The sequence below is a fragment of the Corvus cornix genome, chromosome 4 (genome assembly GCF_000738735.6).
Source record: "Corvus cornix cornix isolate S_Up_H32 chromosome 4, ASM73873v5, whole genome shotgun sequence".
NCBI classification, from domain to species: Eukaryota; Metazoa; Chordata; class Aves; order Passeriformes; family Corvidae; genus Corvus; species Corvus cornix.
The window spans coordinates 62,496,035-62,511,400 of record NC_046334.1 but is presented as its reverse complement, the minus strand read 5'-3'; the positions used below and the strand labels follow the sequence as shown (position 1 = coordinate 62,511,400).

General features: G+C 38.6%; 1 protein-coding gene across 13 annotated transcripts in view; it reads left to right on the top strand.

Annotated features, from left to right (window-relative positions):
- Positions 1 to 15,029, top strand: part of ABLIM2 (actin binding LIM protein family member 2) — a 131,285-nt gene extending 116,256 nt beyond the window's left edge. For 9 of the 13 annotated variants that reach the window (XM_039550590.1, XM_039550592.1, XM_039550589.1 and 6 more), the window contains 3 exons: positions 185 to 249; positions 421 to 501; positions 13,270 to 15,029. In XM_039550590.1, coding sequence (XP_039406524.1) covers positions 185 to 249; positions 421 to 501; positions 13,270 to 13,383 — 260 coding nt within the window. In that variant the 3' untranslated portion in view covers positions 13,384 to 15,029. The remainder of the gene's footprint in view (positions 1 to 184; positions 250 to 420; positions 502 to 13,269) is intronic. The other 4 variants (XM_039550596.1, XM_039550595.1, XM_039550594.1 and 1 more) reach the window with 1 other exon arrangement.
- Positions 15,030 to 15,366: the final 337 nt, after the last annotated feature.

Sequence of the window (15,366 nt, the reverse complement as noted above, 5' to 3'; positions counted from 1 at the left end):
ACAGTGTTATAGGCATTCAGGGCACGGGGGTCATATTCTTATTATGCATGCAGTTATCCAACAACTACTGAGAAGAGAGAAATGTAGTAGCATAGCACATTTGTGATGTACCTAAATGTTCATTGTGGTGACACCAAAAGAAGGCTATAAATTCTAAACTGAACCTGTTCTCATTCTTTTGCAGAATACAAGGTAAGAAGGGCTTTTCCAACACTGGAAGAACAATCAGATTCAGCACTTCCTAGCAAGGTTACATGGGTTCCTTTCTTTTATTTTATTTTGTTAATTTTTGTCCCAGTGAAATATTTGTCAAATCAGGATGCAAGTATGTACCATTTCTTAGTAAGTTCCCCACACCACCATTTCCATGCCTCAGAATTGGATTCAGCTGGAGTTCATATGTTCTTGTCTTTTTAACAGATTTATCCTTATGAAACTCTTATTGTAACAAACCGAGTTCGTGTGAAATTGCCTAAGGATGTGGACAGGACCAGGCTGGAGGTAGGAATGATATTTGACTGACAGTTTTGCAAGCATTTCAGCTGTTTGCTTGCTATGCTGCATATTCCTGTGCCTCAGTAATAGCAACAAAGAAGAGAGAAATAACATTACGCATTATATTTTATTTCAAAAAAATTAGTATGTAGGCAATTTAATTAAAAAATTGCTTAGAACCTGGCAAATGTCTTACCAAATGATATTTTACAAAGATACCAATGAAACCCATGACTTTTGGATGATTTTACATGCTATTGGGAGTTTGGGTGGGGAGTGTTGAAACTTGGAATTTGTTTTATTTTTGGTTCCTATAAAAAACAACCTCATAGAATAACCTCGATATTACAAAAAGGCTCAGTTTATCCTGAAAATACATGGACCTGTGTTTGGTCTGTTGTCTTATTCAGCCTTTCCTTTGGCTGTGTGATCTGTGGTCACATACTACAGCTTTGCTGTAGCAGCCACGTCTCACTTAAGATAGAGAAATGCAGATATAATTTATCATAACAGAAAGCTTAGTTTCCAAAGGTCAAATCCTGAAGTTGATGTTCAAGCAAAATTCCTGAGGTTGATTTTTTTGACTGAGCTAGTCAAATAACAGGACTGAATAAATAACAGTCAATAACAGGACTGAATAAAGACTCACCTAAACTAATGTATCTTTCTGTGAACTACTATTAAGAAGACATACCTCAGTAAAAAATATGTGATAAAAATATTGGACTTTTGGGGAGATTCATATTTTAGTAAATTTACTGTATTTTGAACTTGATAATATGACAAGAAAAGAAGAAAAATTATTTTTAAAGTAAAAAAAGAAGAAAAACTTTGAAGAAGCAGAAAGTTCCTTGTTAAAGATCAGTTTTTAAAAACAATTAGTTTACCAGATTTTCATACATATAGTATGTTTTCAAATTGGTGTTGTGTTCTTGAATACTTACATGTGCTTGTCTCTTGATTACCCAACAAGTGGTGTTGATTTGATTGTAAGGAAAAGGGAGCCACAGTTGTGTGCTGCTTTAAGCGTGGTTTATAGCGAGGCATGATAGCAATAGTAAAAAGCATGATGACTCGGGAAGAAGGAGCAGGGAGTTGGAGGGATGCTCATCTGGACATATCCTGTAAAGGGTTCTTTCATACATATACATACACACGTGTATGTGTGTGTTAAAGAATAGAGTCTTTGTTTAAATACATCAGACTGGTCTGAAGAGCAAATGCAGCTCTAAATTGCTTTTTTAAGACAACATATAGTTTGCTTTGGATGGATCATGCCTGCCCTGGCTGCCATTATCTGTAACTCATACACTGTCCTCAGCTGGGATTGCTGTTTGTTTAGCTTTGGAGTTGCTCAGTCTGCCTCACACCAGGTGCAGCACAGGGCCTTTTGGCTCAAGGAGCCCAGCCACTTCAAAGATCTCACAGAGGTTTGCAAAAAAGAACAATAAACAAGATCTGCTTCAAACCTGCACCAGAAAAGCAGTGAGGGGACCAGACTAATCCTGCTGATTGCTGCCCTATGCTAAACGTGTGTGTCTGCAGGAAGAACTCCGTTGTAGACTGTCTTACATTTAATAGGGATTGGTAGCTTTTAAAACAATTAAATTAGCAGAGTTTTAATAGCACTGTAACTACTGGAAAAACAGAGGCAGTTGCTCATCTACACATTCAAACCATATGCAGAGTTGAGTGACAGACACAATCCATTGCTTTCCCTGCCAGCCTCTTCCCCTCTTTCCTGACCCTTTCTTCTGTGTTACAGAATTGCTGGAAATAAGTAGATTTGCATATAAAAGCAGCTTATCATTACTTCCTCTTGTGGCAGAAGAAGAAGAAGATAGTAACTTAATTATTGACTTGTGCATTCAGCAGATTTCAGGCTTGGGCAAGACCCAGGACCCAGAGAGCCCAGGACTATGTGGGTTTATAGGTTTGCACAGAAGCAGACCAGGCTTAAAAATGTGGATACAGACACACACTGTCTGTTAGTAGAGGGCCCACTTATCTTGGTATCTTCACACTTTTGAGGACAGCACTGGGAATACTGAAAGCAGGTGCTAAGGTAATATTTCACCCTTTCTTGAGGTCCCTTTCACACCCCCTAGAGGGTGTGATTCAATGCTTGGGATCTCTAAGAGTCAAGTTCTCTTTCAAATCTGAATTGGTTGCCGGCTGATGTTCTGTTTTCATCCTGCACAGCCAATGTCACTTGTGAAAGGGCTGGATTTTGCCTACAGAAATGCTGATGGACATAGCAGTGCTAAGTCCATGTGTTATGCAAACTGTAGAGTTATACAGTTATGATAGAGATATACCTAGGAAAATCTTCTAAGAAAAAATCCATGTTCTAATACACCAGTTTTATTCTGATTAGTTGTGTGGACAAGTGGTGTCAGTGAAAGGAGACCAAGGGCTTCTGTTTGAGAGCTTCATATCAGCTATCAAACCTGAGAACAGTCTTACTGTGTCTGGTATCAGCAGAATATTTCACACGTGATGTTTCTGATTTCCTGGTCTACTTAAGAGCAATAAGGTTAACTAACTTTTCATGAGGTAGATTTATTTAACAGCCATCTCACAAGTTGACTTGAAGCAGCCTCCTCTTTGTGAAACAGTTCATTGTGAACTTTGAATGATCCATCATAGATGTCATGGAAGGGGCACTGTCGTTTGTCTATGATTCACTCCTCCAAAGAAAGTCTCCTATAGTGAGTGTTCCTATCATGAAAAGTGAACTCAAGTCAATGGTATTAGCTCCTGGGGTCAAATTAAGGGAGGCTACAGTGAAACTTTGACTAATGTTCAAGGACCACAGGAGGGTGGGGGTTTAATGGGTGGTAGTGTTTTCCTAACTTTGCTCGCCTTATGAGTATTTTTTAGATTACACTGTTGTGCAAGAAATTTATTTTAAGGATTATAAAAAATATTTTCTTGCAAAAATGCATATTTTTCTAAACCCAAGAGGTATCTAGAGATTAGGAAGGCTCAACTGGTAATAAATGCATTCAAATAATAGTCATTCTTTCCTCAAAAGTGGATGTATCTAAGCATAAAAACACTCAGCATGTTTTTGTTTGCTTGTCTTAACTCAGCAGTGAGACAGAAGTACCCAGTTCCTTGTGCTCTTCCAAGGAGATATTTATGCCAACAGTGAACTAATGCAGCACTGAGAACTGGTTATAATGAGCAGCTTGCTGATTTTTAAATACTTTGCTGGCACTTTGGTTTTTGAGTAAATAGCCTGGATCTCACTTTTGTATAAGCTGATTAGAAATGCAAGGAATTTACAGGAGATAAGGATTTGTCCAAGTAATTTTTTAGAAGTTTCTCTCTACTGCAGTGCTGTTTATTGTAACGTTAGGTGAACAGAGCAGCATTCCCGTGAGCTATTCCAACAGGAAATGGTAAAGAACAAGTTCATTCAGATAATGTTGCAGAACAACAAAGCAGTAGCACAGGGATGGATTATACAGCTTGGGTGAAGAGGAGTTGCACCCTCACTGTGTCTGCAGATGACACGAACTTGAGGGAACAGCAGTTGATGCTTAGGTGAGCAGAGCCTCTGTTCAGGCTGTAGGGATGGTTGACAGAGACTTCAAGAAGTTCAGTGAAGATAAATCCACGTTCTTGCACTTGTGACCGAATAACATTGTTCATCAGGACAAGATGGGGGGAGCAGCTCTGCAGAAAAGTACCTGAAGATGCCGATGGAAAACACACTGAACATGAATCAGCAGCTCACCTTTGTAGTAAAGGGGTTATAGGGCAAAACATCCCTTCCCAGAAGCAGGCACTGGAAAGCCAGGAGGCAACAGTCACAAGTTGCAGGAAAATAAATTACAATAGGATACAAGGGGAAAGTTCCTCGCTGGAAGGGGTAGTGCACTGAACAGGTTGCCCAAGAGGCTGTGGTACCTCTGAAGGCATGCAAAACACAGCTGGACATGGCCTTGAGGAACATGGTCTGATTTTAAAGTTGGCCTTGCTTTGAAGACCTCTGTAAGTCCCTAATTTGCTTAGATTGGTATATTCTGTGAAGACATAGTATAATTACAAAACATGATTGTTTGGTGAACTTGCTGAAATAGCATTTGAGAAAATACAATTTGGTCTATGTCAGAACTTGTTAACAATTTTTTTTTTTTTTCTAATGCAAGTGTTAAAATATAAGTGTCCTGGACCAAACTTCCCCATCTTGGATAACGTGAATCCTGAGTTTTCAGGACTAAGACTTCACCTTTGGATGGTACACATTGGTACATTCCTTACCTGCTGGTTTTCAAAGGAAGTTGAGCTTACAGACACTTTTGAAAATTTTGATACCTCTTTTAAGTACATGAATACCTTTATCATTTGAGCCTTGGACTCCTAAAAGCACACATTTGATACTTTCCTCTTAGATTGGATATTGTTTGCCTGTTTTTCAGTCACAACAGTGTGGTTCAGTGTTTGCACATTGATAGTTCATGCCCAACTGCATAGATTTATATTTTTTTTCCTCCTGCAGTTGCTTTTATCACAGAGTATAAGATTTCTTTTGTGGTCACAAGCTGGTAGTTTTGAAAGACAATATTGTTAAAATCTTCCCTTTGGAAGCCATCTTTTAGTGTTTTCATTTGATTTCCTTATCTTAATGTATCTTAGGTTTTTTAGCTGTTTCTTTTGAATTCAAGGCTTAAAAGCATTATCCATTCATGCCTATCAAATGCAGTAGAAAGTAAATTATTCCACTTTTTGTTTGAGCCTGTTCATAGTTGTTTAACAAGGATACACTGAGACAATTGCTACAGAGAAAGTACTCTGGAATGTCAAGTAGCAAAGTTTCATTTGCCACCTTGTTCTCTTGTAAACAGAAATGAGAGATTTAAACATGGGTGCAGTTTTATTTGAACAGAGCACTCACATTAAGTCAAACATGCTTTTCCTCCTGGAACTGCTTGTCTGGATTTGCTTCAGGGGTAACATTTTTTCCACTGGTTTTCATTCAACAATCACCCTGGGTTCCAGCCATTTGGGCTTCAACCATTTTAGGACTTGTTTCCAGTAACTGAGCCTGAATTTTTAAGAGCCCAAGCTCCTGGATGTCATTCGTACAAGTAACATTGTGTGTCCCACCTCCTTTGAAGCTCAGATGGGGAAAATGAGAGCAAAACTGGAATGCTGTGTGTTTTACAGTTTGTAGTTTGGGGCCAGGTGTGAGGTTATGGGCTCACTTCACAATAAAGCTCATCATTTGGGGTGAAAAAGTGTGGGTCACTGACTTCAGTAGAGCTGTTTCACAGTGTTTAGCTTGAAAAATATATGTGTGTTGTTTGTTATTCTAGGCATGTGCTTGTGTTGTGATCAGTGATGCGTGTTTATATCAGATTTCAAAGTCTTCACAAAAGGAGCCATTATAAAATGAAAATACACATTAGAATTGATGTGATATGATGTGAAAAGTAATTTCTGTGTGAGTGGAAACACTGTAGGAGTGCACAGAGATTAGAGGTGGAACATTCATATTACACATTCACTAAAATCCAACCTAAAGGAAACTGGAAAATCTGCTTTAAGAATAAAGTATTTTTTGCCTAAGTCAAATGAAAATTTTGAAACTCGTTATCTTCTTTATATTTTCATAATTTATTATGGATTCCAAGGCTTGGTTTTATTTATGAATTATTTTCTTAATTATACAGAATTTTTTATCAGCCGTCAGCTGGAGGCAATGACTTATGTCAATGTCAGTAATGAAAAAGCTCATTTGATTGAATGACAGGATGGTGGCATAGATTATCATCAGAAATGTTCTATGTATATGCTATTTAGATAATATATTCATATACCTGAGAGAAATACTTACATCTTTTCAGCTCTTTGTATGTTTATGGATGACTCAGCTGGGAAAAATACTGACTATACAATGCTCCTACAGGATACTTTCTGTCTGCCTTGTGATAGTTCCCAAGAGGTTAGATTGGAAGTGGTAGTGCTGAGTGGAATGCAGCTTCTCTGTGAGACTTCATGGTACCCTGAAATACTAAATGAGAACATCCACAGATCCAGGAGCCTTGAAGAGGTGCTTGGGGTGATATGGGCATGGGGAAGGGTCTCAGACTCCTTTCCTCACTGCTTCTATTACACTGCTTTCCCTGGGAACCTTTCTGGGGACCTGCATTGCTGTGTGGAGGGAGATCTACAGCTCCTGCAAGGCTTGACTGCATAAGGGCTCTATTTGTGTTGTGACTAATTGCCCTCATCTAGGGTAACTGCAGGTGCCCGCTGCCTTATCCTCTGATCAACAGAGCTGCCCTAGTGATCTTTTGATACTTTTTGAAGTTTATTAGGTGGCAATTCATGCTGTTTCTTAACTTTTGCTCACCAATCACATAATTACTTAATAGTTTCAAATATTTATTGAGCATGAAGCTTTATTAGGCCGTAGATGAGCATAACATTCAATACTTCCTTGGGAATGTGGCACATGGCTAATTACAGCTTTGTAATTAGCCATGCAGCAGGCTTAGAAGAAACATCTGAAAAGCCTGCTGAGCCCCAGCAGTGCAACAGAAAGAGGGGTGAAGAGTGCAAACCTTGTGAAAGCAAAATGAGGATTCAAAATTCAATAGAAAAACGAGAAAATTTTCCAGTAAATTTGACTGGGCATCTGAGAGTCTTATTTGGACTAACCTTCAGAGGCATGAGAGAAGGGAGTGGAAGGGCAGTGAGGAAGAGAAAAACTGGAGAGGGGAGGAAGCTATTATTATCTAAATGTTGAGATACTTCTACAATCCTGAATATTACCATAGGAAAAGATTTAGTCTCAGCAGCAAAGCTTCTGCACCAACTTGAAGAGCTAAGACTTGGTTATTTACATGGATGCTCACTTACCTGTGAGCATCCCAATAAATCCCAGATTAGTCTGAGTATTTCTCATGTTGAAATCTCTGGAGAAGATCCTGTAGCATTTATTTCTGGATTTTGTGAATCAGAAGTTGGAAGTGTTGCAAGGACGTTGAATAAAAATGAATTGAAGTAGACAACTACTTAAAATTACACTCTCTAAAACAGAGTGCTCAGAAGTGCCTCAGACAGAGACTGGCTGAAAGATTCACTACAGATTCAGGAAAAGGCAGTGTAGTGCTCAGCTGTCATTTCCCATGAATATAACAAAAAAAAAAAGCAAAAGAGAAACAAACCTGAGGTTTTAAATTGCTGTAGGAATTAGGACCTTGATTTTTCTAGTCTTCAACCCATCACCTCCTGCCATCCACTGAGTTCTTTCATTGGTTCAATATTGACTCATGAGGAGGTAGGATATCCTCTGAGCTTCCTACATCAGCAGGTTTTCACATGAGAACTCCCATCCAATTACTGACACAGAATAGAGATGCTTGTGAAGCTCCCCCTGGTCACCATGTGCTGCAGGTGAATTGTAATTTTCTCTTCCTGTGACTTATTCATACTAATGTCATGTTCCTTAATGTGTTGGTTTTGGCTGGGGTAATTTTCTTCACAGTGGCTGGTATGGGGCTGTGTTTTGAATTTGTGCTGATAATATAGAGATGTTTCTATTATTGCTGAGCAGGGCTTACACAGAGCCAGGGTCTCTTCTGCTTTTGGTCTGGCCTCTCTGACAAGGAAGTGGGGGGTGCATGGGAAGTTGGGAGGAGACACAGCCAGGACAGGTGACCCAAAGTGACCAAAGGGATATTCCAGACCATGTGACATCATGCTCACTACACAAAGTGGGGGAAAAAAGAGGAAGGGGGGGCGGACATTTGGAATGATGACGTTTGTCTTCCCAAGTCACTGTTACATGTGACGGGCCCTGCTCTCCAGGAGATGGCTGAACACCTGCCTGCCCATGGGAAGCAGTGAATTAATTCTTTGTTTTGCTTTGCTTGTGTGCGTGGCTTTTGCTCTCCCTATTAAACTGTCTTTATCTCAACCCATGAGTTTCCAGCTTTCACCGTCCTGATTCTCTCCCTGATCCCACTGGTGGGGGAGTGAATGAATGGCTGTGTGGGGCTTGATTGCCAGCTGGGGTGAAACCACGACACTGTGTATTAGTTGTGAGCATCTCTGAATTTCATTAAAAACTCAATTCTTCTTGGGGAAAAGAAATCTCATTGAATTAAAGATTATAACTCTATTTAGAATTATTACTGGCTTTTTAGCAGACCACAGAAATGGAGACGAGCCTCATTAATTTATCGAGAGAAGCACCACTTCTTTCTGAGATAACACCGCGGAGCAAGTATTTGAATGTGCAATTAATTACTTTTGTTCTGAGAGAGTAAAAAATGAGGATGTGTCTGTACTGCTCATTTTCATGTTCATGTTTCATAGAGGATGAGGATTTTCTGTTCTAGTGGTTGCAATGCAGTAGAGAGGGTTAGCTCGCCCTTGCCTCAGATTAATACAATTCCATCAAAAAAATATGATGCCATAGTCCTTTCTATTGTAGCAATATCACACTTAACTATGTCACAAATGCTGATATTCTGATCCTGTGAGTTCCAGTATTGCAGTCTTTTTTAGTGAAGAATCATCTTTAAACTGTTCCCCTTATCTTCTAGCAAGGTTTTCAGGTAGCATCATGTTAACATCATTATGTAGCTTCCAAAATGACCTCACTTACATACAGTCAGTTCAGAGTGTGAGCAGAACAGGACCTTGATAGGTCCTCTCTACTTTCCTCAGCATCTGCAATGTGCCCAGCCTTGCTGTTGATGCAGAGCAGAGAAGGAGATTGAGTTAAGCTGCCTGAGTGTGGCCAAACTGTCACAGAGGGAGTTAGGAATCACTTACTAGCACACTGTAAAACACCCAGACTTCCTATGTAAACAAGGCCAACTCTAGTAAAAAAAGGAATGAATGTTGCTTTTACTAATAAGTTTGGCCATTCCTTCCTTTAATGGCCCAGTGATGCATTATTAACATAGCTGGATATTTTAAGCTGATGCATTACTGAAAAAAAAGGAAATCATGTTCGTTCTTGGCCTTGTAAAGCATAGCTTCACACATATTCTCTCATACCTCAAGATGAGTATCTGTCATATTCCCTGCTCATAGTTTTCAATTTCCCTTCTTTTGTTTGACTAATGAGAGAAGGTAATGCTTCAGTTAAGACTAATTAATATTCCAATAGCTGAGAAGAAAGATAAATCAGTCCAAGATTTCTTACTGGTACATTTTTATCTTACTGATACATTTTTACCTTTAGGTTTGGGAAGAGCTCTAGGTTTTAAATCTTTGAGGAAAGCTATTAGGAAAGTCCCAACAGTAGTGCAGACAAAATTTAGCATCACGTATACATAGAAAAGTGTGAACATAAACTTCTCACACTGGTGTATTCCCCTGGTGTTTAGACCCTTCAAATACTTGTAGACATTTACCATGTTTTACCTTAGTTATCATTTGGCTGAGCTTAGGCATACTTAGGCCTTTTAGTCTTTCCTCATAAATCAAATTGCAACCCATGATTACTTCCATTGCTTTTATCTGAAGCTTTGCCAGTTTGATGACATCTTTCTGGGATCAAGGTTTTATTCTAAAATTTGAAGACAAAACTTAAGTCATTGCTGCTTCTAGGGTCAGTCCCAAATCTAGAGCCCATGGTGAAAGCTTCTAAGGTGCAGGGAAAACATGTTACACTGGGCACACACTGGTGTTCTCAGAGAGAGTTCAGAACAAAGGGAAAATGTTTCCTTCTATCAGAATTATTTTGCATGTGGATAATGCATTGATGGAGTAAGAAACTGCTAATATTGCAGTCAGTTTGTTAGTCCTTGAGAGGAGGGCATATGTGAAAGAAAATTAAAAGCAAAGAAACTCTCTAATGGAATGGATGTGGAAATAAGTGAACTTGTGCTTTAACCATCTCAGTCACTTTATCCCTGGGCTAGAAACTGTTTACTGCTTTTGGACCAGGCAGCACCAAATGTGACCTTCTGTGAGGAGGAAAAAAAAAAATGGTGCTGTTATAAAACAAAACTTCGGTATAAGAATTAAAAAATTAATATATGCAAAGAATGAAGGTGGTGTCATCTGGACACAGTGCACAAGTAATTCATTCATGGCTAGCTGCATGTGGAGCAAAAGCTCACTAAGCCTGAGGGCAAAGCAGAAGGATAAATGGCAAAGTGCAAAATTGGAGAGGGAAGGGCGAATTGCACATCTTGTACTGAGATGGGTGGCAAGCTTCATTAGGAGGTGAAGATGTAGCAAATGTTTGGCATCCTAGAGAAAAGGGATGATGTAGGGCTCGTCGAGCTTTCCTCCAATGACCTTCAATACCGGAACAGATCTGATGAGACCACAGCAGTTTCTCATAATACATGGTGCAAATTACCTCAGGAAAAAAGAAATGGTGAAAACATAGTCCTTTTAAAGTTTTATGTAATTTTCTATGGTTTTAGAAGATTGGCAAGGTAAATTTACCTGCCAGGGCATAGGCTTTCTCATTTTCTTATTAGTTCGAGTATGAACTACAGTTTGCCACTGCCTTCTCCTGAGTGAGGAGATGGCTCAAGTCTTACCCACAATCTATAAAGTAAAATAAAATAAAATATTATACACTTTGTTCATCCAGACTTCTTTTTCAATCCTACGACCTACAAACATGGTCCTTGCAGTGACAAATTACTAAAGCTAAACTTACTCTCATTTGTCCACTGGATTACCTAGAAAATGTTCTTAAAAAACCAATGCTGAGAGAAGTTACTTTTTGTTTCTGAGCCCAGTAGAATTAAATTCTGTCAGCGAGAGGTTGTTTCTAAAATACATTGTCAGATGTTGCTCATTTTCATGCGAGAAGTGATCTCCTGTGCCAAATATGCATGGTGTGTTTGTTCCATGCTATGAGCAGCGCTTATGGTGAGTTGCTGCCATTTGTCAAATGAAAAATGAAGGCTCAGTTCCAAGATCTTAGTCACTGTTGTTCTGAATATGTGGAATCTCAAGGGAAAAAAAACAAGGCTGTCCTTTTTTAAGAAACAACAAGAACCCATGATGAACATTTAAAGTAATTATATATAATGACTTCTTACAAGCAATTTTTTAGTTTTCTTGAGTAAATTCCATTACAAAGATGAAGTCATTGTTAATAAGTGGAAAGTAAAATTTTACTTCCAAACCTGTCAAAAAAAAATAGCTTTGTAAGGTAGGGCAAATGAGGCTGTGTTCATCCTGGTCAGGTAACCATCATGGGATTGCCAGGACATGTTATCATGTTCCCTGCCACAATTGTGGCTAATAGAGGCTAGCACTCTTCCAGATGATGCAAGGATCTGCTTGAAATGCTAGACAACCTTGGCCTATTTGAATTGCCAGTACAGGGTCCAAAGGACCCCGTGGCTCCCCTTCCCCTGGGTGTGCTGTGCTCCCCCCTCCCTTCAGCACCTTACCCTCAGTGTTTGCTGGTAGCTGGTTCATTATTCACATCCATGAGCACCGTATGTCCTTTAACATTACCCTGCCAGTGTGTCTTAAGAGTGAGTGGTGTAGAGTAGATGGTGTTTCTGAGCCTCCTCCGAGTGATGAGAACTTTGAACCAAGGTTTCTCACCTCCTGGGAAGTCCTGCAACCAGGAGGCAGTGGGATGGAAGAAAAGGGCCGATATCCTTCTCTTGAAATAACGCAGTTGTCTAATGTGTGAAGAGTTTGATTCTGCTGTATGAAGCGTGTCCAAGCATTTCTTGTGCTTAGCAGCGTTTGGGGACCTGGTTTTTGGCTGCAGTACTAAAGCAGGCACTGAGATGCTGAGGCTGGGGCTGCCTGGGTGAGCGTGGGAGGAGAAATGTGTCTGAGGAGCTTCAAGAGCTTGGCTGGGGAGCAGAGGGTTAGATTGCAGGAGTCGTCACAGATTTCAAGGACACCTTCGTGGAAGAGGGGAGTCCATGTTTAAAAATTGCAATTTCTAATTTTCATTGCACTGAATCTGTCCCTTTTAGATGGTGTGTGCTTAACTCATCAGAAACAGAGAAGCATAACTGATACTACTGAAATACTTGAGCAAGCATTAGTCCACAATTATTGGATGAATTTTGCAAATTAATTTCTCACTCACACATTTACCTTTTCCACCTTTTCTGTGTGGATGCTAGTAATTGCTAGGGAACTGCTATCCTACTTCCTTCCAATTCTTTATGTTGGATTTCTCCCCTTTTTCTCAATCTCTTTTTTCTTTTTTTTTAAATATTAAATCATGAAAATATTAAATAGAAGCATATTTCTTGACATTTAAAAAGCCCCTACTTTATCCAGCTTGAACTTCTTACTAGAGTCTCTCCCCATGGATAAGCACATTTTGGATTTCAGAATTTAGCAGTATGCTCTCTCCTTAGTTACAAAGTTGCTATTAGTGGGCCAGTGTGGTGTCCGCTGCTCTCATTAAAGATCAAGGCAAAACAAATCCAACTCTAAAGTTACATTGTTATCAATCTCTTTAAAGTCCTGGAATAACTTAAATTTGTCTCAGTGTGCTCTGTTATCAGGCACCCTGGATAAACACGTATTTTTTCCCAAAAACCATAGCTTCTGCTCAGTTGGAACTATATTGAAAATACTATTTTTTTTCAAAAGTCACTACTGCCATCAATAATTTCATTTCCCAGCTACTCTGAGCTCATTTGGTTTTGATGCAGTCTTTTCCAGAAACAGTTTTGGAATTTAAATGCAAACCCTAATGCATTATTTTGTGGTGTGTTTTAAAACTTAGGAAGGGCAGAAGTATTCCTGTGCACAGACAAGCTTAATGATATCTTTTGTATTTTCATTTTCAAGAGGCATTTGTCCCCTGAAGAGTTCCAGGAAGTCTTCAAAATGAGTATTGAGGAATTTGATCGTCTGGCACTTTGGAAGCGGAATGACCTGAAGAAAAAGGCCCTGCTTTTCTAAACCCTCCCGGATAAAATATGTGCTTAATCAAAACAAAAATAGTCTTGCCAGAACTATCACATGCACTTGCTGTTGAACCATTGTCCAGCTTCATTGTGTTAGTATGTGTCGGGGAAACAAGACAGATTAGATGGTAATGTGTTGGGATACAGAGAATTTGCTAATTTTGCATTTCCAGCTGGTTTTGTCAGTAGCTCCTGGTCCTACCCAGTTTACAATGTGCAAAAAATCTAGCTTTAAATTTATTGTTGCTTGCATTTGTTGCTTGATGCAAATGGAAATTCTTAAAGGAAGAGAAAAGAGTGTAGCTGTGACACAGGAAATGCATTGAACATTTTGTTCCGTTAAGTTTTATAATGCAATTTTTACAAAATCAAGTAAGTAATTCATATAGAAGTTTTCCAGCGGGGGATCACATGCTGTTAAAAATGTGGTAAAAGCCAAAGAAAAGCATATCCACAAGCAATGATTGCAATTGTTTATCTCTGGTACTTTTTAAGAATGAAAGCAGAAATATGGAAGCACCTTAATTCTACTTGTTATATTTAAACACAGCATACTCTTTAAAAGATCATATTTGTCTAGAAGGTAACTAGCTATCTTTAATTACAACACCAGAGTTTTTATTTTATTAAGAATATATTGTGACATAAAACAATTATAATTGCTAAGATGTATACAGACCTACTTAAAGATTTAGTCCCATTCATCAGGAAAACTGAAGCCTTATACAAAACTGGTTTAAGAGTGTATTGTGCCAGTTGACTGTGTTTTCCTACTAGTTTGGAGTGTTTGAAGAATGGTTTTTTTACATTTCATGCTGATAAAAATACTATATAATCTTAATTACTATGTAGATAGATATATCTATCTATAAAATAATTATTTTCATTAATATATGTCCTAAGTGAAGACATTCTTACTTTCTCAACTTTCCAGCATTACACAATAAGCCATGAGAACTGTGATGGCATTTGGTAGATGTGGAAATGGAACAGTTCAGCATAAAATGTAACAAAAAAAGCTTGGTGTGCTCTATCAATAATACAGACAATTATAATCAAATATATAAAACCTTCATGCATTACTATTCGCATGTTTCTGTACAAGTAAATTTGAAAAAAAACAAACCTATGTGATACTGGTGCAGTACCTTGAAACTATCTTAAATAACAGGCAAAGCTAACAAAATCTAAGCATTTGATATGAGTGTTAGACCTTAATATCTCTTCCAGCTGAAAGACTGTATTAAATTTAATGGTTTCATATGGTCATAGGTATGGTTGCTGACAAAGAATGTTTTAAAGTGAGTTGCTAGTTTTGTGTGATACTAAATGAGCATTACAAAAAGTACATTTTTCAGCCACGTGTCAGTATTCTGCATTTTTACTGCCTTGAATGTTTGTACTCACCTCCTACTTCACTATGTCTTTTCGCATTTCCCTAAGGTAACTGGTTAATATATGCACTACAACACACTATTTCAACTGACCCAGCGTGGGAAAAATCATAGCATTGAACATGCCTTCTTCCAACTAACTTTCAAAGTCCATGCTGTTGGAAATAAATATTTTCTCATGACCTAAATGTTTTGTCTGATGATACAAATGTTTAAAAAAAGTCATTAAAACAAAGACATAACTGAATGACTTTGCTAATGTGTGTATAATTTTTAGATCATATTGCTGCTCTGGATAGGGTCTTCCCATGATAGTTTGCATTAAATCTGCTCACTGAGGAGAGCATTGAGTGTATCTCTGAATGTCAAGTTACTGTAAAGTTGGTCATGATTTAAACAATCCCATCAAGCAAATGTCACATCTCACCAAGCAAAAGTTGCTTCACTGGTGATGTACAGAACCATTAGCCTGGGTAGAGAACAGTCAGCCAGTTTCAAATGACAGCTCCTGATCACATGTAGACCACATCCATAATGCTCTTTGACCTCAGAAGGGCTTGTTACATTTTTTTGTGAAAACTGGC